The 27,670-nt window shown below is 46.3% G+C and overlaps 2 protein-coding genes across 7 annotated transcripts in view; one reads left to right on the top strand and one right to left on the bottom strand.

The window, feature by feature from the left end:
- Window positions 1-12,407, top strand: part of TNRC18 (trinucleotide repeat containing 18) — a 154,862-nt gene extending 142,455 nt beyond the window's left edge. Inside the window, 7 exon segments of the mRNA XM_074281226.1 lie at window positions 519-627; window positions 1,646-1,762; window positions 2,386-2,550; window positions 4,125-5,446; window positions 6,712-6,948; window positions 7,974-8,048; window positions 10,091-12,407. Of these exon segments, the coding sequence (XP_074137327.1) occupies window positions 519-627; window positions 1,646-1,762; window positions 2,386-2,550; window positions 4,125-5,446; window positions 6,712-6,948; window positions 7,974-8,048; window positions 10,091-10,297 (2,232 nt within the window). The 3' untranslated portion in view covers window positions 10,298-12,407.
- Window positions 12,408-21,755: 9,348 nt separating this feature from the next.
- The window catches only part of SLC29A4 (solute carrier family 29 member 4), a 75,991-nt gene continuing 70,076 nt past the window's right edge, over window positions 21,756-27,670 (bottom strand). For all 6 annotated transcript variants that reach the window (XM_074281223.1, XM_074281224.1, XM_074281220.1 and 3 more), the window contains 2 exons: window positions 27,016-27,256; window positions 21,756-25,390 (listed from right to left, as the gene is read on the bottom strand). In XM_074281223.1, the coding sequence (XP_074137324.1) occupies window positions 25,248-25,390; window positions 27,016-27,256 (384 nt within the window). In that variant the 3' untranslated portion in view covers window positions 21,756-25,247. The remainder of the gene's footprint in view (window positions 25,391-27,015; window positions 27,257-27,670) is intronic.

Genomic DNA, 27,670 nt, shown 5'->3' with positions numbered 1-27,670 from the left:
AAGTTTTTATTGATACCTTTTGTTTTTATATCACTTAAATTTCCCCATTATCCTTTTCTTTTTCCCTTTCCTTCCCAGAGAGCCATTCTCTATAAGAAATAATTTTTGAAAACAAAAAGTTTAAAAGTGAAAGGAGGAAGGAAATCAGCAAAACCTTCCAATGTATCCCAGAAATCTGATCTTCAAGGGAATGAGGGAGGGGATACCCCGGTTTTAAGGAGAAATATAGGGGGAAAATATTAAAAGCTTGTCATCTTTGGAAAAGGACTTATTTTTGGACATCCACGCCTAACAGGTGGTTTTTTTCAGTTTCTGGGTGAGTTGGTAAGAGTATTCCATATTTTCCCCCATTACCATGAAGGGAATTCCCACTAATGTCAACTGATAACTCAACTAGAAGCTAGTTGCTAAATCCTGGCAAGGAGAGCGTGGGAACTATTAGGGACAGACAGGAAGCATTTTTTTAGGGTAGCCCAAGGAGACCCCAGTGTATTTACCCTGTTGCCCCCCTCCCACAGATCATAGATGTGAAGCCACCGTCAATCAGATTCTTGCCTGAGGGAACCAGGATTGCAGCTTATTGGAGCCAGCAGTACCGTTGTCTCTACCCTGGCACTGTGGTCCGAGGTGAGCCAGCCCCATCCACCATCTTGCCTGACCAGTTTTCTCAGTCATTTGTAACACCGTCAGAAAAAGTCCGAAACTCCTGATTCAGCTGTGCCCTCATTGTGGTCCTCAAATTCATCGCCAGTTTTCTCAGTCGTTTGTGTCTGTGTCAGAAAAAGTCTGAAACTCCTGATTCAGCTCTGTCTTTAACGGTGCTCCTCAAATTCACCTCTGTTTCTACTGGAACTCTCTCTGCTACTGCTCAGGCTTTCCCTGTGACACACTGTCCATTTACACGGTTGCTTATTCCCATGTTTGTCTCCTCTGTGGGGATGAGAGCTTCTTGAGGGTAGGGGTCATGAGCTTTTTTTGGGGGGTATTGTTTTTGTGTGTGTGCGCGCCATTTTTGTATTCCCGCTGTAGGGCCTGAGACCAACAAAGTTTTTGCTTGTTGGTTGATTGATAGCATCCTAGGATAAAAAATGCAGCATTAACTTGCCTCCCCAGACCCAGGATTCCACTGTTGCTGTTTCTTGTGCTGAAAGAGTGTGTGTGTGTAGGAGATGAGTGGACGTCACACTTCCATCCAATATTATCCTGAGATCTTAACATCTTAAAGGACAAGGGACCTAATTAGTAGTCACCACTCTAACAGCTCTCCCCTCCCTCCCATGCGATGCACCCAGAGAATTCTTGTGAATTGATTTAGTTGAATTTTACATAACAAGTGCTTAAAAAAAATACCCACCTGTATTAGTGTTCCCCCTTATAGGTGGAGAAACTGATTCATAAAGTCAAGTTAGTCGTTGACCCTAAAATAGAATCTAAGTGCCCTGAATTATTGACTTGTCCTTCGTCCTCCTGGAGGTCATTTGATGTGGGAACTGATGTGGGCTGGGTATTGTATGTCTTCCTGCCTTACACACACACACACACACACACACACACACACACACACACACACGCCCTACATTTTGAGGCTGGACATTGTGAGGTCCCTTGTAATGACTCCCTCTGCCTCTCCCCTTTCCTCCCTCAGGGGCACTGGATCTTGAGGAAGACGGGGATCTGATCACGGTAGAATTTGATGATGGGGACACTGGGCGGATTCCCTTATCTCACATCCGCCTCCTGCCCCCGGACTACAAGATTCAGTGTAAGTGTGGGCCTGGGTCTGACTCTCAGCTGCTTCTCTGGGCCCGCCTCAGTTGGCCCGAGCCCCCTAGGCTCGGCTCCCTTCTAACCGGAGGGAGTCCCAGAAAAGCACAACATGGACTCTTGTGACCTCTCTGGAAGTCACTTTGCATTTCTAGGCCTGACCCAAGCCAAGGCTAGGCTACCTTTGAAGCCCATTTACGCATTTTGAGAAGCCTGCTGGCTCTATTCTCTTCCCCCTGGGGAGCCTAATGGCTGCTTTGGTCCTGTTGTTTATCCTTCCTGAGAGCTGTGGCAGTCTCAGCATACACCTTCATGAATGGAAAATAAAGAAATGGAGGGGATATCAGTCTGGGGATTCCCTGGGGTGGGGTAGGTATACATTTTAATAGGGGGATTCCCAGAACCTGTCAAAGGTTTAGAAAGTCCCTTTTTTCCCCACAGATGCCCATAAACCCCGAGCTTGCAGTGAGGGAGCTCCAGGTGGAGGGGAAGGCCAAGGAATAGCAAGCATGCTGGGGGGAATGTGGCAGCTCCATGTGCACAGAAGTGCCAGAGGGTAGCTCCAGCTCCTACGCCTGGGGGCACAGCGGCTCCTGAGCCCTCCTGTTCTTGCTTCCACAGGTGCAGAGCCCTCCCCTGCCCTCCTCGTGCCCAGTGCTAAACGTCGAAGTCGAAAATCCAGCAAGGATGCTGGAGAAGGAAAAGACGGCAGCTCCCTGGGGTCAGAGGAATCTGGTGCTAAGGGCAAAGGTCGTGGGCGGAAACCGAGTGCCAAGGGCAAAGGTGGTAAGTTGGACCCGGAGGGCCGAGCTTTGTGTTCTCCTTCCTCCCTAGAGAGGATTCTTGCTTATTCTCTGATCACAAGATCACAGGTCTCATAATAGCCTCTAGCATTCATATTAGTTTATCCATAGCAAAATGCTTTACAAATGTCTCTTTCCTGGTCCTCGCAATAATCCTGTGAAAGGGATGGTATTATTAATACAGAAACTGAGTCTAAAAGTTAAGTGATTTCCCTCAGGCCCCACAGCTAGTAAGTTTCTATGGCAAGGATTTGAATTCAGGCTGTCCTGATTCCTAGATCAGTGTTCTATCTCCTGCACCACTGAGCTTCCTCCAGAGCTGGGAAGGAACACAGAAACGATCCAGTCCAGTTCCCCCCATTTTACAGATGAAGAAACTTGAGGCTCAGAGAATTCTGTGGCAGGCTGTTTCATAAAATCCTAGGCCTAAGGGCAAAAGAACCTTAGATGCCGTGTTATCCATCCCCCTCATCTTCAACCACTTTGAACAGCCACCGAATGTCACAACCTTCCTTCCAAAGTCCATTTGGAGTGGTCTGGTTTGCAGCCGGGGTCTGCTTTCTTGAATAGAGAGTGTACTGCTGTCAGTATTGTGGGGGAGCCCGCCACTTAGCCTTCCAAAGGAGCCAGAGGAGTCTCACGAGGGTCAGAATCTCGGACATAAATGGAGGCCCGGAGAGGCCGGGGCAAGGGAGGCAGCTGTGCCCTCTCGTTGCACCTTCCCTGGGCCCTCAGTTGGCAACAGAAGCTTGAGCCGGGTGGCTCCATGGGTCGGATCCACTACGACAAACTCCGGTGCTGTTCATCTTTGAAATTATATTCACCTTCCTCTCCCCTCTTCTTTTTTCCCCTAGTAAATTTTTTTGTTTTTAATACTTTTTGCTTTATGAATCATGTTGGGAAAGAAAAGCAAAATCATGAGAGAGATTAAAAAACAAACAAAAAGAAGTGGACACAGCATGCGCTGATTTACATTCAGTCTCCTTAGCTCTTTTTCCGGATGCAGATGGCATTTTCTGTCCAAAGTCTACTGGGACTGACTTGGATCACTGAACTCGTGAGAACCGGGTCTTTGCTAGCTGACCGTCGCCCATTCTTGTTGTTATTACGTACGGTGTATTCCTCCCTCTTCTTGTTTCGCTCAGCCTCAGTTCATGTCCTCTGCCCTCTTGTTGCTTTTCCTTTGGCCCTAGTGCTGGGAGAATAAGTCAAGATATTAGGAGTGCCCAGCTAGGGAGAAGGCTGTTGAGGACTCCCATTAATAGTTATTTATGGGTAAAAGAGCTTCCCCAGTATTGGCTGAAGAAATCCCTTTTAAATACTCCTCCCACCCCCAAATGAGCCATGTGGCGGGGTGGCTGGGGGGCATCTCAGGGTCCACATTGACTTGGAGATTTCTGACTCGGCTGAGTAACCCAGGGTGGCAGCTGGCGCGGCAGCTGGGGCTAGGCTCCAGAGCGCTCAGCCGTGTCCCTGTGGCTGATGGAGATCCCCATTAAAGGAGGCCCCCCGCTTTCGATGGGGGCCTTTAGCATGTCTGTTTTCTCCCCTTTCCAGAAGAGGCGAGTCTCCCAGAAGAGGTGGCCCAGAGCGACCCTTCTCCAGGGGCCCCTTTGACTCCGGAGAAGCCAGGCAATCTGGGCAAGGCGGGCACCAAGAACTCCAAGAAGAACCCGACGGCTCTCTCGGAGGAGAAGCGCAGCAAAGCAGCCAAGATGAGGATGCCCCCCAAGCTGCACGGCCCAGCGGCTCCCGCCTTCCAGACGCCCACATTCGCCAGCACGTTGGCCCCGGAGGCTTATGGAGAGCTGACAGCTTTCAGCGCAGCCGACAGCCCCTCCTCGGGGAGATCCAAAGGGAAGAAGGGCAGAGGGGCAGAGGAGGCAGCCGAGTTTGGCCCGGCCTCCAAGGGCTCGAGGAGGCCGGCGGACAGTGAGCTCCTCATCAAGCTGGACCACGAGGGGGTGACCTCCCCTAAGAGCAAGAAGACAAAGGAGGCCATGATGATGCTGGAGGACTCGGGTCTGAACGGCCGCCGGGAGAGCAAGAGCCTCGTGGCCTTGAGTGGCTACTCCTCCCTGGGGGGCTCTGAGGCGAAGGCCAAGGCCGCGCGCGGCAAGGCCTCCGAAGAGGACCCTCTGGTTCCCGGCTTTGCGGGCAAGTTTGACGGCTCTGGGGACCCACTAACCTCCATGGAAAAGGACAAGGGGGGTGCAGAAGCTGCAGACGCAGCAGAGGAGTCAGAGAGCAGCAGCAGCAGCAGTAGCAGCAGCAGCAGCAGTTCGGAGACCGAAGGGGAAGAGGAAGGGGACAAGAACGGGGGGGACGCCCGTGGGGAGGACAGTAGCTCCTCCAGTTCCCGGGCCTCCAGCCCGATGTCTTCATCCAACTCTTCCTCCTCCTCCTCTTCCTCCTCCAGCAGCAGCAGCAGCTCCTCTTCCTCCTCCTCTTCTTCCTCCTCCTCCTCCTCTTCCTCTTCCTCCTCCTCCTCCACCTCCTCCAGCTCCAGCTCCTCCTCCTCCTCCTCCTCCACGACAGACGATTCCTCCTGCAGCTCAGATGACGAGACAGTCGAGGAAGCCCAGGCCGGCCCCTCTGTCCAGCCAGACCTCCCTGCCAAGGCGGCCAAGCAGGCCGGGAAATCTCGGACCTCCTCCCACCCTCCGGGCAAGAAGCAGCCTCAGCAGCCACCCACCCCGACCCCGAAGGCGCAGCCTGGGAGCAGCAAGAGCCGCCCCAAGAAGCGGGAGGGCATCCACTTGCCCACCACCAAGGAGCTGGCCAAGCGGCAGAGGCTGCCGTCCGTGGAGAACCGGCCCAAGATCGCCGCCTTCCTCCCAGCCAGGCAGCTGTGGAAGTGGTTCGGCAAGCCCACTCAGGTAATGAGTCTCCCCTCGGGCCCTCGCAGAGCGGCCTTGTCCGTGACACAAATAGCTTTATAGAGCACTTTTCTTAGGGAATCTCTCTCGGCCCTCATGATAACCCTATGAGGTGTGAGGGTCCCAGATCGCTGGACTTAGGGTTAAAGCAAGAACAGATCTCAGAGGTCATCTCGTATAACCTCCCCATTTTACAGCTGAGAAAACCGAGGCGCAGAGCGGAGAGTGGGGCTCTGTGACACGCAGAGCAACAAATCAGGAGATGATCCTACGCTTTGCCAAAATCTTCACCTAGAATTTTTCCATGAAATAGCAGATTCCTCTAGTGCAGCTAAAATGATTCAGTTAACAGCAGTTTCAGTTTACACACAATTTCACAAATCCATTTATTATGAAAAGCAGAGTTCGGTCCCCCCATAGAGTGTCTTCCTTGGAAGGTTCGCTGTCCCATTCTGGCCAGTGAACAAGAAAGGAGACGCAGGGCTGGCCACTGATCTGCTCATCGTCCCCCTAAAGGATGGATAGACCTTTCCAGTCCCATGTTAACTGACTCCTTCCCACTGTGCCCCCCCTTCTTTCCGGCTAAGAGATTGTTAATAGTGCCGAGGGAGTTTGGCTCCGACCTGTTGAAACAAGACTCTTGTTGCCATCTGGGAGTCAACCTAAGCCCCGGCCTTGGCCCAACTGTTCCCCTTTGTTAAATCAGGTGGCGCAGCCTAATCCTCCATCCTCTGGGTAACAGTAACCCTAAGAAATCCCGTTCCTTTTAATTCAGCCACAGGGCCCAAAGGAATTTCTTGTTTATGCAGGCAATCAAAGTATGGGTGGGAGGGAAAATGTGAATCCCGTCTCACAGCAGGGGGGGGGGGGCACCTGGGCCACAAAAAAGGTCTCCTCCCTAAGACATAGAGTGTCTGCTCCGGAAGTCTTAGCGTTTTTGTGATGGTCCCATGGGTATCTGACAAAGCCTCAGGGGCTCCTTTGTGCATTATTTTTTAATGTTTTGGATCACAAAGGAAACCAGTTATATGGAAAAAGAGTTCTCAAGACGGCCCAGGCTCAGAATCCTTGCCTTCTCCTTGAGATAGCAGTAAGACAACCGAACCCACTCCCATAAATTCCTGGAAGCTAGGATGGCAACTTTGTGGCTCCTTCGTGCTGGCCCCACAGTGCCCGGTACATAAAAGGCCCTGCCTGGGGAGGGACTGATGCCCTTCTGGTGCACGCCCACACACCCATGACCCGGTACTTGTGGCTCTCCACAGAGGCGGGGCATGAAGGGCAAGGCCAGGAAGCTCTTTTACAAAGCCATCGTCCGGGGGAAAGAGATCATCCGCATTGGCGACTGTGCGGTCTTCCTGTCGGCCGGCCGGCCCAACCTGCCCTACATCGGTCGCATCCAGAGCATGTGGGAGTCGTGGGGGAACAACATGGTGGTGAGGGTGAAGTGGTTCTACCACCCCGAGGAGACCAACCCCGGCAAAAAGCTCCACGAAGGCAAGGTAGGTGGCAGGGTCCCCCGGCAAGAGCAGGCCCTAAAGCTCTCGTCCCCCCCAAAATAGCCAAGAGTGCGTGAGGCTCTAGGAAAATCTTGGGCCCTATGCTCGAGGCACTCAGGGGACAGGAAATGCTCCCAAGGAAGTAGGCGGCCAAGCCAACCAATGGGCAGTGATCTTCATGGTATGGGAGGAGAATCTTCCATAGCATCCCTATCAATAGTGGCTATCCAAGTGGCTAGCTCCATCCTCAGCAGTCTTCCTAGTGCTATGGGATTCTGGGTGATCTTAGTCTTCACGCCGTGGATTCTTAACCTCTTTGGCAATCTGGTGAAATCTATGGACCCTTCTCAGAATCACACGTTATCCTTTTTTTTATTAGAGCTTTTTTCTGACAAGATAGATGCGTGGGTAATTTTTCAGCACTGAATACAGAATATGGGTTAAGTGACTTGTCACACAGCTGGTAAGGCTAGATTTGAATGCAGTTGCTCCTGACTCCAAGACTGGCGCTGGATTCACTGTGCCAGCTAACTGCCTCACTCTGAATTTACTTTAAGAAATATCTTGATGACTATTTCAGTATGATAGTTTAACTTTGTATATTTTGTTTTTGCATTTGAAAGCCTTCAAGGAGTCCTTAGCCCTCACCAGATTGCCGGAGGGATGATCACACAGAAAAAGGGTTAAGAACCCAGTTGTAGACTGTTCCTTGTGTCCTCCAAAATGTCTATGGTGGAGAATGACTGGGGAATCAGCTGGGGCGTCCTCTGGAGATGGGAGGGCAGGGTCAGCTTGGGGCCCTTGTGGTTACCTGCATAGCGTGGGCAAGCCTGTGAGCTCCGGGTCTGTTAGAAATAGGGATCAATGCAAGAGTGGCCGTCAGGTAGAGCAGTTTGTCCTTATCCTGGCTGGGGCTGCCTAGTGCTTCTGGATCCCTGGGGCGGGCTGCAGGGGGCAACCTCGGCTCATCATCTGCATTCATTCAGGGAAACTCATTGATTTCTTCTCGTTCCTGCTTTGGGAAACAGCGCTGGGATCAGAAGTCAGGGAGGAGCATCCCCACCGCCCTGCAGACCTCCAGCCAGAGGAAGGACTTCATGGAGGTAGGTAAAAGTGGCGTCTGCCACGAGAGGAGCGGGGAAGCTCCCAGCTGGAGAGCCGGCTCCCCCCGAAAGAGAGAAGAGAACTCAGAGCATCAGAGGCAGAACTCAGTCATGGGGTCACAGATTCAGAGATGAAAAGAAACTTTTAATAGTCACTAGTCAAGCCTCTTCATTTTACAGTTAAGGAAACCGAGCCTCAAAGGTTCGTGCAACCAGTATGTGTCAGATGAAGAATTTCATGAGTTCAAATCCAGCCTGCAATTAACCCGTCCTCCTAGCTGTGTGACCCTGGGCAAGTCACTTAACCCCAGCTGCCTCAGCAAAAAAAAAAAAAAAAAAAATTTCAGCACAGGTAATTCCGGACTTCTGTGTGACACTTTGCCACTCGAGCCACTGCTGAAAACCAGAGAGGTAACAGTCCCATCCATATCTGTACAAGGAGGAAAGTGGCAGTCAGCCTGGGAGCAGGGGCGGGCTGGAGCCAGCCAGACAGCTGGAAAGAGCTGGTGGTTAAATTTTCAGCGTGAGCGTCTGCGCTTCGGGAACCAGCAAACGCTACAAACCAGGTTGATGTGGTTGTTGTTTAATATAGAGGTATGATGGAGTTTAAATTTAAAACGAACAGTTTTCTTTTTTTTCTCCTTGGAGAGCTGGTTTTTCAGTACTTGACAACATATTATTCACTAGAAGCTAAGTATTCTGACAGTAATGAAAAGAGACCCGTGCTTTTCTGACATGAAGAGCCAGATACCTTATTACGATGCCTTGTTTCCTCCTCGGCTTCACTAGGAGAATCTGAGTTTAAGTCTGGTCTCAAACATTTGTTAGCTCTGTAACTCTGAGCGATTCAAACAAAGGTGGTTGTTGTTTTTTTTTTGCCTCAATTTCTTCATCTTTAAAATGGGTATAATAGTTACCTCCCAGGGCTGTTAGAATAAACTGAGACCACGTTTCTAAAGTGTTTTGCAAACCTTAAAAGTGCATTATGAATATTAGTGGTTATTATCCTCCCAGGTGGCCTTTCCATTCAGAACAGTAGCATGGATTGATCTCTTCTTTTTTTTTTTTGCTGAGGCAATTGAGGTTAATTGACTTGCCCACAGCTAGGAAGTACTAAGTGTCTGAGGCTGGATTTGAACTCAGGTCCTCCCGACTTCAGGGCCAGCACTCTGTCCCCTTCACCATCCAGCTGCCTCTGATGGATCCCTTCTTTAAGCCATGAATATTTGAATTGATAGTACAAGTAAATTAGGAGGTTACTTTGCAGGAAGATTCACTAGAAAGTTCCCTTCAGATCACCTGCCTAACTCCAGGAAATTTGAAATATGATTGATTTTACAGATTTAAGTTTATGAAGCTAATTTTTAAAAAAAGAATAGCTTTTTATTTTCAAAATACATGCAAAGATAGTTTTCAACCTTCACTTTTTCAAAACCTTGTGTTTCAAATTTTTCTCCCTCCCTTCTGCCCACCCCACTTCCCTTGGAGAGCAAGTAATCCAATATAGTAGCTATTTTGGGGGAACTAACCTATAGTGCAAAGTCTGGCACATAAAAACCATGGCTTTGGAAGTGCCAGGCTAAGAGCACTGGTTCATCATAAGGCAGGTAAGTGGATAGAGTAGACTTTGACTGAAGATGTGAGTTCATGTCCTCCTTCAGACACATAACTGGGTATATGGTCCTCGGCAAATCACTTTTAACTCTTCTGGGATTCAGTTCCTTCATCTGTAAAATGAAGATAATAATACTTCATAGAGTAGTTGTGAAAATAATATAAGCTAGCACAGTGTAAGTCACTTTCCTTTTCTTTCCTCTTTCCTCTTCTCTTTTCTTTTACTTTTCTTTCTCTGAGACAATTGGGGTTAAGTGACTTGTCCAGGATTACACAGCTAGGAAGTGTTAACTGGTGCTCTATCCACTGTAAATCGCTTTTCAAACCTTTAAGTTCCATGATGTAAATGTTAGCTCTCATTATTATTATTAGGTGGGGTTGGGGCGATTTTCTTAATAAACTTTGATCCATCTTTCATTTCCCCTCAGCGTGCCCTGTACCAGTCATCACATGTGGATGAGAATGACGTCCAAACCGTCTCCCACAAGTGTCTCGTGGTTGGCTTGGACCAGTATGAGCAGATGCTGAAGACCAAGAAGTACCAAGATAGTGAGGACCTGTATTACCTGGCAGGGACCTATGAACCCACCACCGGCATGATTTTTAACACAGATGGAGTCCCAGTTATCTGCTGAGTTGCTGAGAAAGGGGGAGAGATCCTAGCCAGCCCAAATAGGATCTCTCTCTGACCTGGACAGAGGGATCAGAAGGGGATAAAGAGGAAGAGACAGAGAGAGAGAGAGAGAGAGAGAGAGAGAGAGAGAGAGAGAGAGAGAGAGAGAGAGAGAGAGTATATAGACGACATGATTGTTTCTTTCACTTGCCTAACCTCTGAGTCGTTGGGTGGGGGGTCATCACATAGGGACAGCAAATGCTCAGCGAAGGAGACTTGCAGATGCTTTCAGACAGCACCAAGGACAGACTTTCCCCCCTTAACCCCTCACTCCCTTTGCCGGCCCCCTCACCCGGCTGCCCGCATAGAAAGGGCTCATGACCAGCTGCCTTCACCTCCCCTGGGAAAAAAAGGGGGGAGATTCTCATGATCACTGCCACGGCGAGGGAGACTCTGTGTGAGTGAGTGAGTGTGAGTGAGTGAGTGTGTGTGTGTGTGTGTGTGTGTGTGTGTGTGTGTGTGTGTGTGTCTCCAGCCTCCATTCAGAATCCTGAGGTGCCCTTGGCTGGGGACACGGGAGAACCATCAGGGTATATATAAAATATATATGGCTGATGCTCCCTCACCCTCCCAGTTGTCCTGGATGGAGAGGGAAGCCCAGCTTCTCTTGAGCACCTTGGACATGCTTGGCTGCAGGGGTGGACAGCGGGCAGGCTGCTGCCCAGGCCCTGGAGGACAACGCTTTAGGAACGTCAGGATGTCTCCGGCGGTGGTCTGGGCGGCGGCAGCAGGAACCTAAGAGACACTCAAGCCCGGAGGGCCCCTGCAATTCGTGTTTTCTCACAAAATACAGGATCTCTGAGTGGCAGAAGAAGGCAAGTGAGAGGGGAAGGAACCAAACGGCCCGGATTCAGGACATGAACTGCATGAGAACTTTTCCCAACCCTTCCAAGGAAACTCCCAAATCCGGATCTACTTGTGGGTGGAGAGATCTGTTTCCCAAACTCAGGGCTGGCTGGCTCCCAGGCAGTGCCGTGGGGAGGTTTGTGACCAGAAGAACGAGCCTGAGGGGAATCAGATACCAGCATCCTCTCCCCAGGCTACTTATCACCCACCGAGGAGGGTGACTGGTGATGGTGGGGCTGGTCCCAAGCAGGTTCTCCCCATCCCTGTTGGAAAGCTGCGTCTCTGCCTCCTGGTACACTGCTCCACCCACCCTAAAGATGAAGCTTCAGTGGCCTCTTATTCATGGAGAATTCCCAGCCGCCCCACAAGGCCTGTGCAATCAGCAGGCTTGGGGGAAACATGAAAAAAAAAAGCCAGAAGTGTCCGGGGTCCCGCCCTTGCACTCAGAAAGGGTGCACCGACACCTGCTTGGGACACCCCATCCCGGGCCCCCCTCCCTCTAAGGACGGCCGGGGTATCGCCTCACACTCCTGGGAGCACGGCTCCCGGGGATGGATCTTGGACTCATCTGCAATGGTACTTGGGGCCCGTCCTCGGGAAGGGAAGAGATGAGGGGCAAGCCCACCTTGCAGCGCTCACACTACGAAGAACCACACATGGTGCTGAAATTGACACCCCCTCACTCGCCCCTGCACCCCCAGTCCCTCTCCCGGATCAGGGCTCCCCAAGAGCCTCGAGGAGAATGCTGTTTCTTAACCTGTACAGTTTTAATGTACCGAAAAGACTCTCTAGCCCCCCTGTATCATACGTCTTTAAATGGATTCAACTTTTTAATTATATATATAAATATAAATATATATAAATATATATATAAATATAAACTTTTTAAAACTGTGAAAAAAAGTTATGGAATTATAAAGTGAACACGGTCTGACGTTTAGAATATTATTTTTTATTTCCTGTTGGATTGTGATTGTAAAGCATTGGGCTCACGCACCACACTTCCACGCACACCCCCCGCCCTGCCCCTACCCTGCCCCTTAGGCCTAAAGTGTACTGTACTCACCCCAACGGACTGTGTGCGGACATAGGGAGGAGAGAAGCCTGAAAGAGCGAGCGAGCGAGAGTGAGCGAGCGAGCGACGGAGCACGGCTCCCCGTGCCCCACAGAAAGCACTTATCTGCCCCAGCGCCTTCTAGGAAAACACAAGGGTTTGTCCAGACAATCGCGAGGGAAGGAAAGCCAGACTTCAGTTTTGTTTTGGGGGGATTTTTTTTGTTTTTAATTTTTTTTTTTTTTTTTTTTTTTTGCAATTTTGTTTGTTGGCGAATTCTGTGTGATCTTTTTTCATAAAAAAAAAAAAAAAGATTCAACTGAAAAAAAAAAACCCCAACTAACTGTTTTCTGGCCTGGTTTTTCCTGGGGGAAAGAATTCTGGTTCTGTCTTCTGGGGGGGGGGGGGGAAGGGGATTGGGGACAGCCTTGGTCCAGCCTGCGCGGAGGTTAAGAGATCTTGTCTGAAACATTGGTCCCAGTCTTAGCTATCAGAGGAGCAGGAATTCTTGGCTTGGCAAAGGCCAACTTGGGCAGCCCACCCACAGCTGGAGGAAGGAAGCGGGAACTGCCTTTTTGAATGGGATGTCCTATCATTGGTGGGAGCGCTAGCTGTTCCTAATTGCAAGGAGACTGCCGACTGGTGTTCCAGGCCAGAGAGATGAGATATTATTCATAGATAACCCTTCAGTCTCTGAGGTGGAGAATAAGTTCCAAAGGTGCCCCCGGATTTACCACAGCGCCTCTGTGGGGGTTAAATACTCCTTGAATTGTTGGGGTGAGGATCAGGACCTGGAGGAGACGGCCACCCTGGGATAGCTGCTGTCCAGACAGGGATAGTAACTGGAGTTGGGGGGTCAGGCGGAGACGATTTGAGCCACGGCTCCACACTCTGCAAGCAGAAAAGGGCCACAGCCTTTCCCCAGTTGCCTTTCCAAGGTGTTGCCCTAGAATTTGCAGTGTCTCTCTTGAGTGGATTGGTACATGGGCACTTCCTCTGCATTTTCTGGAACAGAGAAAGGTATGACCTCAGTACCTTTCTGGAAGGGTGATTTTCCTCCTTGCCCCACCCAGTCTATTGTGGGATGATCCTGGACTTCTCTGGCTTGGAGGAATGCGAGGGGGATGCCTGGAGGGCAACTCAGGCCTATTATTAGTATGGAGGCAGGAACTGACTTGGGACTTCCCAAAACTGGCTAGACAGGTTGCTTCGAGGCCAGACTACTGGGGCAAAGTTTGCAGGTCACTGCTCAGCCCTTAATTCATTAAGCATTTATGAAGGGCTTACTGTGTGCCAGGAACTGCTGAACATTAGGAATAGCAAGAAAGGTAACAAAATTAAGAGTCCCTGCTCCCAAGGAGCTCAGCTCAAAGGACGAGGAAACACGTGAACCACCACATGCAAATACAGAGTCCCTGGGCACTGGCATTAAGGGGGATTGAAAAGGCTCCTGTAGAAGGTGGGGTGTTAGCTGAGAATCAAAGGAATCGAAGGAGAATTCCAGGCTTGGGAGATGGCTGTGAAAATTATCAGAATTGGGTGATAGGGTCATATCTGAGGAACAGCAACAAGGCTAGTGCAGCTAAATTGGAGAGTATATGCAGAGTAAGAGGGTATGAAGAAGGGAATGGTGGGAAGGGGAAGGTTTTGAAGTCTTTAAAAGCCGCCTAGGCAGCATTGGCCAGTAGCTGGATTGTAGGGCTTGCAGGGGAATTAAGTATACTCAGAAAAGATGGGAAAGGGGGCCTGGTCTGGAGTCAGGAGGACTGGGCAGGTCACTTTACCCTGTTTGCCTCAGTTTCTCCATCTGTAAAGTGAGCTGGAGAAGGAAATGGCAAGCTTCTCTAGTGTCTTTGACAAGAAAATCCCGAATCAGATCATTAAGAGTCAGAAATAAATAAGCCAAGCAAATGATTCTATATTTGGTCTTGGAGATCATGGGGAGCCACTCTAGTTTATAGAATGGGGGGGAGAGTGTCAGAGAAGAAAATCCCAAATAGGTTCATTAAGAGTCAGATATAAATAAGCCAAACAAGTGATTATATATGTGGTCTTGGAGGTAATAGGGAGCCATTGCGGTTTATGGGATTGGGGGGAGAGTGTCAGAGCTGTACTTTAGGGAGAGGTATTTGGAATGGAAGATGGATTGGACTGGGAGAGGCTTGAGGCAGGAAGATCAATTTAAAAGTTATTGCAATAGTCTAAATGTGAGGTGAGCCTGCCCTGATGTGGTGATGTCATAAGGGAGAAAGTGGGTGTCTCTTGAGTTTTATGAAGGTAGAATAGACAGTACTTGACAACTGATTGGATGTGGGAGTGCAAGGAGAGAATCAGCAGTCCTATTAAATGTCTAGGTGCAAAAGCCTGGGTGGCTGGGAGAGTAGTCGTAACCTTGGCAATAGTGGGGAAATTTGGAAGAAGGGATGGTTTGAGGGGTTCAGTTCTGGACATATCTATGGAGTATCCACTAGGAGATACCAGTCAGGAGATGGAGAAGTAAGAACCATTGTCAGGAGAAACGTTAGAGCAGAATCATCTGCACAGAGGTAATAACTGATTTCTTGGGAGCTGGGGAGATCACCAAGCAAAATAATACAGAGGCACAAGGATGGATGGCAGGGAATATCAGGGAAAAGACACCAGTAGCCAGTGTGGGGACAGAGTAGGGCCGGGCCAGAAAGGCCTCCTGTGAAAATGAGCTTTGAGCTGAGTCTTGCAGGAAGCCTGGGAGACTTAACTAAGAGTGTCTCCAAGCATGAAGGCAATCACTTCAGACAGAAGAAGAAAGATGGAGTCTTGCGTTAGTGAAAATGCCAGTCGGCCAGTAGCTGGATTGTAATGCTTGCAAGGAAATTAAGTACACTCAGGAAGAGGTGGGAAAGGGCCATGTTTTTGCAAAGGATTTCAAATGCCAAAAAGGATTTTATATTTGATCCTGAGAGTTTGCTCTTACCCTAAAGGCCTATTTTATCTGGGGAGAACTTGATCTCATTGCCTGCATCTCCCTATAACCTTATATTTGTGTAGCTCTTGGCTTTAATTTTGCATGACTTTTGACATGCTCTCCAAAATCCCTTTCAACTCTCACAGTCTAAAGTCCACAGAACTGGAAAAGATTGTGTGTGTGTGTGTGTGTGTGTGTGTGTGTGTGTGTGTGTGTGACAGAGGCAGATACAGAGAGAGATTAAGTCTAACTGCCTCATTTTATAGATGAGGAAACTCAGATTAAATGACTTGTCCAAGTTCACATAGGTGGGAGAGCTGTTGATGACTAACTTCATTTGATTCTCAGGATAGATAACTTATGGGATAATGAAGACTTAGTTCTCTTGAGAGAGGGATAGCAAGATAGAGAGAGCAGCACCCAACTGTTCTTGAACAATTCAAGTGAGATCTAGACAAACTCCATCCCGGGCTGCTAAAAGAACTTGAAATGCTATTCCTGAGCCATTATCCCAGGATCTTTGAAAGGTGACAAGAAGACTCTCATAGATCTGGGGAAAAAAGAGATTAGGATGGGGCTCGGACCAAGTTTGATTTCTGGGTAAAATCTCAGATATTATTAAAGGCATGGTTTGTGACCATGAAAAGGGAGCAGCGATCAAAGAACCAGGATAGTTTCAACAAGGACAAATCATACTTGAATAATCTCTTCTTTTTGAGAGGGGGAGTTACAAGATTGATAAATTAGAGAATGTCATAGATACTATTCAGTTCCATTTTTAGCAAAATATTAAATGTAAGCAAATTGAAGAGATGTAGGTTATCCAATAGTTCAGTTGGGTGGATTTAGAGTTGTTTGAATGATTAAATCCAAGGATTAGCCATAATAGTTGGAGATGTCAGGTTGAAAAGAGGTCTTTTTCTGCTAGCCTGTGCAAGGGAAATGGCAGACATCTGTGCTTTTATCAAGTTAAGACTTTATTTAGGGGCTATGCTAATTTAACCAAGCTAATGTGTTGAATGACATTCAGGACCCAAAAAAGATGTTGATGGACTAGAATGGACGATTTAAAATGATAAAAATAATAGGGATAATGTAAGATTACAATTGGTGAACCTGTCTGCCTCAAGTCTCTCCCTATTCCATTCAGCTACCAACATGATTTTCCTGAAGCTTTGATTTGCCCTAAAGCGCTGCTTAATAAACTTCAATGCCTTCCTGTAACCTCCAGGACCAAGTACAAAATTTCTGTGTGGCATTCAGAACCCATTCCTCCCTTCTCAGTCTTCTTATACCCTATTTCTCAGCATGTATTCTTTAATCTGGTGCTTTTAGCTTTCTCGCTGTTCCACAAACAAGATTACTCCATCTCTCCTCTCTGGGCATTTTCTTTGGCTGCCCCCCATGCCTGGAATGCTTTCTCTCCTCAACTTTGCCTACTGGCTTCCTTTAAATTCCAACTTAAATCCCCTCTTTTACAGGAAGTTTTTCCCAACCCTTTTTAATTCTAGTGCTTAATTCTGTTTTAATTATTCCCTATTTATCCTTTATAGAGTTTGTAAACATTTGTTTGAATGTTATCTTCCCCCATTAGACTTGAGCTGTCTTTTATTTTTGTATCCTAAATATTTAGCACAGTCCCTGAAATATAGTAATGCTTAATAAATGTTTACTAGTTGATTGTAAGATCATACATCTGGGTTTTTTTTAAAAAAATCCTCTTTATAAGATGGGAAAGTATAAATAGACAGCAGTTTATCTAAAGAAAAAAATTAGAAAGTTTCATTATAGGGTCAAAATGAGTCAGCCAAAAAGTTAGTGTAATTATAGACTGCATTGAGAAACTGTGAAGTGTTTTAGGGCAAGGCAAGTGATAGTTCCCTGATTAGGACACTGCTAGAGTACTGGATTTAGTTGCAGGAGAATGTCCAGAGGCAAACAACTAGTATATCATGCCATTTCAGGATCTACTAAAGGAACTAGGAATGGTAAGCCTGGAGGAGCCCTCAAGCAAATGTCGGGTGGCTTTATTTGGGAATACAGAATTCTTATTCAGGTATGGGTTGGACTAAATGACTTGCAAGATATCTTTGCATTCTGAGACCTCATGAGAAATGAAAACTTAGAAGAGGTTCTGCTAGTTGTCTTCAGGTATCTGAAGGGCTGTCATATGGTAGAGATGTCACACTTGTTTTTGGACTTGGAGGGCAGCAATGGGTAGAAGTCACTCAGACAAAATGAGGATAGAAGGAAGGAAAAAAAAATTTAACAATTAATTGCCCAAACATGGGATGGACACATCAAGAGGAGAACTAGAATTCTCCAAGCAATGACTGAATATCTCTTTATTGGGGATTCTCAGGAAGGGGTTGGATTAGAAGGCTTCAGAGTTCTTTCAAATGAAATTCTGGAGTTTGGAGGAAATCAAGACTTAGAGGTGAGAACTGAGTACAGTTGTTCACACTCTGGTCAAAGCTGTCAAAAGGTGCAAAGAGAGCCCGGGCATAAAGTTTGGGCCCCGGTGCCTTTGACCACGGCTACGATCTCCCCCTTCTTCCCCTTCACAACCCCAAAGCACAATCGACTTTTCCATCTGGAGGGATGGGATGGGAAGCCCAGGAAGTAGTTATGGTCCCAAGCAAGATGTCCGGGAGGCATCCTTCACTAGAAGGAGCCTGATGCTTCTTTGGTCATCCTACTTGCAAGCATTTGCAGTCTCTGGTCCTTTTCCCCTCAACCTTGGGAGAAAGGTCATTTGGGTGTCTGTGCTTGCTCAAAGGTGGGAGCCGCTGTATGAGGCAATAGTACCATCTAGCGGTCATGCAGGGCATCTCCCTCGGGCCCCAGCCTCCCGAGGGAGATGAGGGTCTTTGTGGTAGCCACCCTGCGAGGAACCATTCGGCTGCAAGGAACCATTCGGCTGCAAGGAAGGGAAAGGTTGGTGGTTCAGCAGGTCTTTGTTAGAGGAATAGTGAATGGACACAGAATAAAAGGAGAGTCAGAAGGCGCCGAAATCAGATAATGTCAGAGCAGGAACAGTACCAGCGAGAGGACGAGACTGATGATTTCATTTCAATTTTCCTCCACCAATCCAGGCTGATTAAGTGACTTAATCAGGTCACACAGCCATATGGGTCAGAGGCCGGACTTGAACCCAGGTCGTCATGGCTTCAAATTCAGCTTTCTGTCCACTTTGCTGCCTCTTGGGGATAATAACAATAGCTGACATTTATGTGACATTTTAAGGTCTGAAAAAACTTTATTCTTTCATGTGATACCTGAAACAAGTGTCTGAGATTGGTGTGCCATAGAGGAGGTGGTCCTGATTCAGAAGTACTCAATTTAGGGTCATAGGATTGGAGTTCAAATCCCAGCCTTGCTACTTAGTTCCTGTGGCAAATCATTGATTCTCTCAGAGCTTTGGTTTCATTTGTAAAATGTCCCTCTCATACCCCATCCAGCTCCAATCCTGTTACCTTCCAGAAAATAGGTGTCCCTATGTGATAGACAAGGACACTGAGGCTCCAAGGTGTGAGAGGCGAAGGGACTTTAGCAGAAGTTCCGTTCAAATGGAGGCTGCCTTGACCCCAAGGCTTTTATATTCTACTGTGCTGCTAGAAAGGACCTTGCACGGGTCCAGTCTGAGTCCTACCTGCGACATGAACGCCCTTTAAGGCTCCTGATGGACAGTCGGCCATCCTTAGGACAGACATTGCTAGTGACAGGGAACTCTCTACTTCAAGAGGCAGCCTGTGTGGGCCAGGTGAACAGAACCTTCAGAGGACTGGGGGCTTTCCTAAAACCTTTGTTGGGTAGAGATGGGAACAGGCTAAACCATTCAGACTCCCAGCAACCCTGGGTGGCCAAGGGCCTGAGGAAGCTGGGGCTACAACTGGACTACTCAGGAAAGCAGCCTAAAAACTACAAGTGTGTGTGTGTATATATATATATATATATATATATATATATATATATATATACACACACACACATGCATACATATATGTATAGAGTTATAGTTGTTATGTAGTTACAAAGTTATATAATTTTATGTGTAGTTGTTATATATAAGCGATACAGTTATCACTTTTTATATAGTATATTTATATATAAAGCTATAGTTATATATAGTTTTGTGTAGTTATATAGTTATAGTTTTACATACAGTTATTTTATATATAGTTATAGTTAAATATAGATATGGTTTATATATAGAATCATATATAACTATAGTTATATAATTTACTTATATATACATATTCACGTGTGTATCTGCATATGTGCATATATATAACTATATATAATTTGCATATAGTTTTAAATATATAGTTATTATTATATATGGTTATGATTATATAGAGAACTATATATAACTATAGTTATATATACATATACATATGTATCTGCATATATGCACATATAAAACTATAGTTTTACATATAGTTTTTATATATAATTTAGTTATATATACATATACACATGTGTGTATGTGCACATATGCATAAATATAATGGATAACTATGTGTGTGTGTATATATATATATATATATATATATATATATATATATATATATATATATATATAAGTATGTGTGTATGTAGACATGTTACACAAATAAACTCCACCTTAGCAACAATCATAGTTCTCATCGCCTTCTGACTACCTCAACTCTACCTATACCTAGAAAAATCTAGCCCCTACAAATGCAGATTCGACCCTGCCAAGTGTCACAGTGGATAGAGGACTGGACTTAACAGGAAAGCTCATCTGGCCTCGGACACTTACTTAATTTTGTGACCCCAAGCAAGTCATTTACCCTGTTTGCCTCAATTTCTGCATCTGTAAAATGAGCTAGAGAAGAAAATAGCAAAATATTGCAGTATCTTTGCCAGGAAAATCCCAAGTGGGATGAAGATTTGGACTCGACTAAGTGAACAATGCACACTGTATACGTATAATTTTGTGTGTGTATAAAACATGGATATATCACATGCATATGCATGGTTATATACACATGCGATCACAAAGGCATTTATGTATTGCAAACACACCTATATGTATGTGGATGTGCATGTGCATATGTATATATTATGCATATAATCTGCTTATAAACTCTCAGTAGCATTATTACCAAAACAAAAACTCTGCCCCTTTCGTACTCCATACCCTTAGGCTGTCTTTTTGGAAGGAATTTTTTCCTTTCTAGGATCGTGGAGTACAATATTATTCAAGCTAGAAGAGATTTGGGAAACCATCTCATACAGGGGTTCTTGACATGGGACCTACCTACTTGTTTTAAGGTTGTTAAAATGTAATTTTGTTTTGATACAATTGATTTCCTTTGTAATTCTCTTTTATCCTATGCATTTAAAAACATAATTAGCAGACTGCCAAGGGGGTCTATGATATCAAAAAGATGAAGAGTCCTTGCTCTCTGTTAGAGAGAAGGCAATAAGCTTAGGGAAGTGTGTGTACATACATACACATATACACATTTATGTACACACACACATACAAATGGGTTGTCTAAGAGTCATTTGCCTTTGTAATATTCATAACCTGACTTCACTCTGATAAACAAATGGGTCTCACCCCAACCCCAAGACCCACACCCAGGTCTCCAAAGGACATTCTAGTTGGAAACATCCTAGGCTGTGGAGGTGGAATATTGGTGTTTAGTTTGGGTGGGCAGTTATGATTTCTGCATAATTCTATTTTTTAAAAAATTTCTGCATAATTCTAAAAACCTCATCTCAACCTAGAGGAGTAGGGAAGGAATACTGAGATTAGAATACTTTCTCTGCCATGGATTACCTTTGTGATGTTGCACAAGTCACTTAACTTCCTCATTCCTGTTTTCTAATCTGGAAAATAAGAGATTAGGACTAGGAAGCCTCTGAGATATAGTCTAGACCTAAATCTATAATTCTATGAACTACCAAGTCACCAACTCATTTTTTTTCAAGAAGTGCTGAGTGGAGGTGAGGAAAAGTCTGCTGCTTGGCAGAAAAGGCAAGGCCCCAAAAGTGAATTTAATAATCCAGCACAGTCCATCCTACAAACAAGGCTAGTTTCTAGCACCATCTTACTTTGAAAATGGAGCAAAAAGTTTCATTCTTCCAATAACTAGTCCAAAGCCCTATGCTGCTTCTTTCTGTAGGGCTGCACTCAGCTCGGCTCTCTCACATTTAAAAAAGTGTTCATTCAATACCTGGAACATGTAAGCTAATCACAAAAAACAGGGATGTGCTAGAATTAACTTATTAATTAAATTGTTAAAATTTTAGTGCATGCATTTTGATTTTGGAAATCATAAAATGCTATAAATCAGGACTTGGTTTATTGTTTTGTTGATTTATCAACTTTAAAAAGTAATAGAAAAAATTTAAAAATACAGATTAAGCTTTCTTTTTCTTCTTCCTTCTTCTTCTTCTTCTTCTTCTTCTTCTTCTTCTTCTTCTTCTTCTTCTTCTTCTTCTCCTCCTCCTCTTCCTCCTCCTCCTCCTCCTCCTCCTCCTCCTCCTCCTCCTTCTTCTTCTTCTGCTCCTCCTCCTCCTCCTCCTCCTCCTCTCCTCCTTGTTCTTCTTCTTTTTCTTCGCATATGGAAATGTGACTTGCCCAGCGTCATATAGCTAGTAAATGTCTGAAGATATGAATTCAGGGCTCTTGATTCCAAGGTCAGTGTTCTTATACATTGCACCATCTACCTGCCTTGCACATTGAACTTAAAAGTAGAGTAGATTTTTTTTTTTAACCCAGAGAGCCTTTTGTTAAATGTTACTTTGCACAAGTCCTAGTTTTCTGCAGAGATCCAACTAGTGAGAGACTATATTATTTCTAGAGACTTCTTATTCATGTGAAAGAGGAATTAAGGCTTCTTGTGCTTGGTCCCAGGGAGCAGAATTAAGGGCAATGGGTATAAGTCCTCAGGAGGTAGACTTTATATAAGAGAAAAATAGTCTGTGACTTTGCAAATCATTTTAATCTCTCTGGGTCTTGCTTCCCTTCTCGGTAAAATGAAAGGCTTGGACCAGAGGATTTCTAATGTCCCTGAACGTCTTAAATTTATGCTCTTATGATCCTAATAAAATCTCTTCATAAATGGAATGAATTGTAGTGACTTACTCATCACTAAAGGAATTCAAACAAAGGTGGTTTAATCCCTGGAAAGAGTAGGGCACTATGAGATGCATAGCCACCCTTAATTTCAAAGGTTCTATTGTTAAGTCTATTGAGAGACTGATTCTAGTTTTATTCAGTTGATTGCCATTATCCAAAGGTCCTAGAGTCCCTGGATCTCAAATTCTTTCCTTAATCCCTCATTACAACTAGGGAAACTGAGGCTCAGGGTTGGGAAGGACATCATCCATCTGCCAGATCCACTCAGGACTGTGTTTGGGTTTTAGAATTCTGCCTCAATGTCTCCATCTCCAAGCATCAGTGGGCTTCCCTCTCATTCCCTTGCTTTCTTCCCCTCCCCTCCCCTCAGCATCTTGGCAAGCACTTTGTCGAGGGCAAGAGTGAGAAGACAGGGATGGAGGATGTGTGGACTGTATTTCTGAGATGACACAATTCTCTACATTCATATTGAAAATATATGGAGTTTAGAGTATTTCAAAGACCATAATCTGCCCTCTGCTGTAATATTTCCTCTGCCTCTTATATATTTTCACATGATCTTTTAATGGTCAAAGTGGTACATTTTTATGAACAGACAGATATATACACACACAATAAAATTCAGTGGTACAGGATGGAGGACTCCCCTCAGGGAGAGCGCAGGCTGTTGAGGGAGCTCCCATCTTCCTCTAGGCAGCATCAGAGAATTGAGCAGTGGAGATGGGCAAAGGTTGGAGATCAGAGACTTTTCTCCTTCAACTGCCCACCAATAACCAGTTGGTATCGTTTTTCCATGGAGAAGACTTTTCAAAGCTCCCATTGCTAACGTCCTTGAGGGCAACCAATTATGATCTGTAAAAATATCTTATTTCCCTCTCCAACCCTGACTTTCCTGGCCAACCTTTAGCCAGGTAAAGAATAAATTAATGCTAAGGATTGGGGGGGGGGGAGGGTTGGGAGAAATAAAGACTGCATCCAGGCTGAACTAGGTATGTCTCTTCTGTTGGCATGCCTCCAAACTAGGGTGATTTCCTTTGGCTGCCACCTTGCAGTGCTGGGGTGTCTGTCTGTACCCCATCAGAGCAGACCTAAGTACTTCTCTCACACCCCATCATACACCTGCCAGTGTATTTTATTTCTTTCCCTAAGACCCTTCCCTTCTCTTCTCAGTAGAACCCTAAAATGTCAGAGACTACAGAGCACCCCAGAAATCTCAGCTCCAAATATTCTGCTTGTATAGAGGAGGAGACAGAAGCCTGGGGTATAGAGGTGGGGGAGTGACTTGTCCCATTCATGCAGCATGTCAGCAACTGAGCTGGGACCAGGACCCTCTCTTCTGACTCCTAGCCCACGTAGAACACTAGAAAGATGTGAGCTGGGGTCCAAATCCCAAGGTCTGCTGCTTGCCTGCCCTGCCATGTATCTCTGCTAGGCCTGAGCTTTCTTATCTAGAATGAGGGAACTGGACTTGGGATTTTTTGAGATCTCTTCTAAATCCTTTGAATGATTCTTTCCACTGGACTACACTGATCTCACAGAATTAATTCTTTCCATCTCATGTTTCCTGGAAGGATTTGTTTTTCTTCTGGAGAGGTAAAAATGATCTATCCCAGCACCTACAAGGGGAAGGATGATGGTGGTGGCAGAGGGTTGGCTAAAGCAAAGGAGAAGGGACTGGCTGGACTATGGTCTGCAAACTGGACAATGGAGGTTGGCTTCTTTCCTACATGGCCTTGGGGACCACAGGACTCATTGTTGTCCTCGGTGGTCAGAAATGGTGGGAGGACATACAGAGGCACCCCCACACCCATCCTGCTTCTGGGTCACCCTGCATCTCTCAGGAACTCCCCCAGAGTGACAGTGCTGGGTCTCACGTTTGCCATGCTCCCCCCTCCCAACTTCAGGGGAGCAACAACTCCAGACATCTGTTCTGGGCTCTTCCATCTCTAAACAGCCCACACATAGAACAGCAAGTTACACAGTGTTTGAGAATAGATAGGCAGGGAAGTTAGACAGACAAAAATGACCAGGGTTCCCTCTTCCTCCCCAGAACCTTGCCAGGAGGAAGTAATCCCTGGGCTTGGCTAATTAGTCAGAGCATCCCTCAGCTGAATCTTCTTGGTTTAAAGAAGACTAATACTGGGGGGGGGGGAAAGCGAGCTGGGGGCGTTGCTGGGGGGCAGGATACACCAGATCCTGTTCAGGATTCTGTACTGGCCCTGGCCTTCACCTGACCCTGGCCTCGGCCTGCCCCTGCCTGAGAAAGGTTCTCCCAGAAGTCCTGGGAGCCTAAGAGCTACCCCATTTACAATCGAGGAGAATCTGGCTGCTTGAAGAGTTCAGAGGGTTCACTACCCTTCCCCCCCGGGGCATCTCCTCCTCTGCTCCCTGCCCTGGACACAACACTGTGGGGCTCCAGGCTGGGCTGATGTAGGATGGGGGTGCATGGCTTGGTTATAGTAAGGCTTTGGGTTGCCTTGACTCAGCTGGACTCCTCCCCTGGCCTGCTGCCTCCACACGAGCCCTAATCTCTGCCCCACAGGTTGTACCCCAAGTGTCAGGATCCGTCAGTGAGGCAGGAGGAAGCAGGAGGGAGGGAGAGAGGAATCTTCAGGGGACACACACACACACTCATTCGTATCCTCCCAGGACAGGGCTGGGGACTCAGCCTCCTTTAAGGCCCTGCCCTGAGACTTTCTCCCACACTCCTGGACTCCCAGACTTCCTATTACTGTCAGACAGAAGAAAGGGGATGAGGCTTTCTGAAATTTGGGGACTTTTTTGTTTTTCTAGGGGATTGGGGCTATGAGGTGCAGGGGAAAGGGAGGGTGCTTTAACTTACTCACAAGCAGAAGAATAAAAGGTGCCCCAGCCTGCACCCACAGCCCCATCACACACCCCCGAGACACACTGGCCAGCTGGTCTTCCTGCCGGGGCCTTAAGGCCGCTCAGTACCCTGATGTGAAGCTGGTGTTGAAGGTCTCGGTGTAAAAGCAGGTGCTGTGGGAGGTACTGGTGAGGCTATAGGCGAAGTACGCCACAGCCGATCCCAAGGTCAGTCCTGTCATGTAGGAAACCGTCATGGTGTTACCTGGAAAGAGAAGGGGACCACCCGCTCAGCCCTCCTGATCGAGAGCCTGGGGGGTGCAAGGGAGGGACCCTCTAAGGGACACCAGCCTGCTTCTGTCAGCTGCCCACCCTGCCCATCCCCGGACCTCCCCTGGGCTGGGGGGCATCTGAGAATCAGTGATGGGGAAGGAGGTGCCCGTTACTGAGAGAGTGCACAGGAGAGTACCAGGTCCGAAGTCAGGGAGATGGGACCACAGACTTCCTGGCCATGTGACCTAAAAATCAGGTCTCTCTGTAAAATGGGATAATAACAATCCTACCTCACGGTGCTCTTGTGAGGATCAAATGGGTTCAATTTACTTTATATATGTAAATTTTAAATTATGTTTTATATATTTCACTTAATATATAGTTAATATTTATCCAATATTTAATACATTTAATATTGAAACAAAATTTAATAGTAACAATTTAATAAATAAACAATATTATTAATAAATAGGAAATATAATATTTAAATATTTGATAAACATATCAATCAATACAAAAATTAATATTTGACGTGATTTATAATATAAATTTACTTTATTTATTATATTCTATATTTATTTTTATTAAAATTTATTTAATATTTGTAAAAGTGCTTAGTGCAGTGCCTGGCACACAGTAAGCACTTTATAAATGCTTATTCTTTTTCCTTCCACTCAGTTGCATCTCTGACAGAAGGTTATCCGTCTTCTGCTTATGCACTTTTAGTAACAGGAAGTTCACTACCTCCTCACAAAGCAGGACTGTTCCTTTGTCATTAGCTTTATTTGCTGGAAAATTCTTTGATATAAGAATTGACATCTGTGTCTCAGTTAGCTTTTGCCCACTGCTCTCTGGAATCACATAGAATATTTCTCATTTCCTTTTTGGGGGATGGGGAAGAATTTCATTGGAGCTTCTGGTGAGGAATTCCCTTTTTCAATTGATTTTCACACCACCCTTGTAAATAGGCGCTATTATTATTCCCATTTTATAGATAAGGTTAAAGTTAAGTGACTTGTCCAAGGTCTAAGTATATGGCTCTGAGCACACTCTGGGCAAACATTTGAGGAAGGATTCAAACTCTGATACTCCTAATTTCAAGACAGACAGTGCCATCTGGCTTTCTCAGGCTGAGATGGGCATTAACAGAGCAGAGACTGTACCAAGAGTGGGTAAAGGGACACAGGAGGATGAGAATACTGGGGAGAACCACAGGTGGGCAGTGGGTGAGGTAGAAGGGCAAAAAAAAACATAGGGGGATGATTAAAAATAAATGTCAATGGTATCAACTTTTGCTGAGGGCAGATCATTTCAATAAGTTTCAATGGCACAAGAAATAATCTCCCTGGGACTCAGTTTCTTCAGCTGTAAAATTAAGGAGTTAAACTACATCATTGCAAAGGTCTTTTCCTGCTCTAATGAACTATAAAAACCCTGGAAGGGCCTGCATGAGGGGGGCACAGAGGGAGTGAAGAAGTATTTGGGATGGGAAATTGTGCTTTTTTAATCCAGTGGTTAGTCTGAGATCTTCTGAAGCCCGGAGCCTTGAGACATTCTGCTTTGCCCAAGGCTGACCTCCTCATGTTGAGCCCCTCACGTTGAGCCCGCTCCCCATACCTGCAAGCTCTCGATGCTCAGGGCTCACTTTGCCCGCAGCCAGGATCATGGGCACACTGCCGAAGTAGCCGTTGCTGATGCCCATGAGGAGGGAGAAGATGCAGGGCCAGGCGGGGTGACTGAAGGTGGGCTTCCCACTGGGGTACACACACAAGATGAAGAGAGGGATGAAAACCACCCGTAAGCAGGAGTAGATGAGGAGGTGGGTCCCTCGCCAGTCATAGGGCAGAGCTGCCAGGATCTGTAAGACAAGGCAAAAGTATGGCAGCCCCAGCGGACATGGCGTTCAGGCAGAGGCCATAACAACGAAAGTCATCCAAATGACCATGTGTGGGGCACTTGGGGAAGATAAGATTTTTGCCCTCATATTGCCTATGTTCTAGTAAGGGGATAACCCAAATAATTATTATACAGAATACTGAAGAAATCAGGAAGTTGCACAGTGGTTAGAGAGCCCACTCTGAAACCAGGAAAACTTGGGAGAGCCTTCAAGATACAAATAGGTTGGGAAGAGCAAGAGGGCATTCCAAAGAGGGAAATGATAACAATTAAGTGGGAAAATATTAAAAATATCTCTCTCCTGAGAGACGTTAGAGTTGGGGGTTAGGGTAAATCTTGAAGAACCTGAGTTCAAATCCCAATTCTGACAAGTCAC

This window comes from Sminthopsis crassicaudata, chromosome 1, assembly GCF_048593235.1.
Source record: "Sminthopsis crassicaudata isolate SCR6 chromosome 1, ASM4859323v1, whole genome shotgun sequence".
Classification (NCBI taxonomy): domain Eukaryota; kingdom Metazoa; phylum Chordata; class Mammalia; order Dasyuromorphia; family Dasyuridae; genus Sminthopsis; species Sminthopsis crassicaudata.
This window is presented reverse-complemented; position numbering and strand designations above follow the sequence as displayed.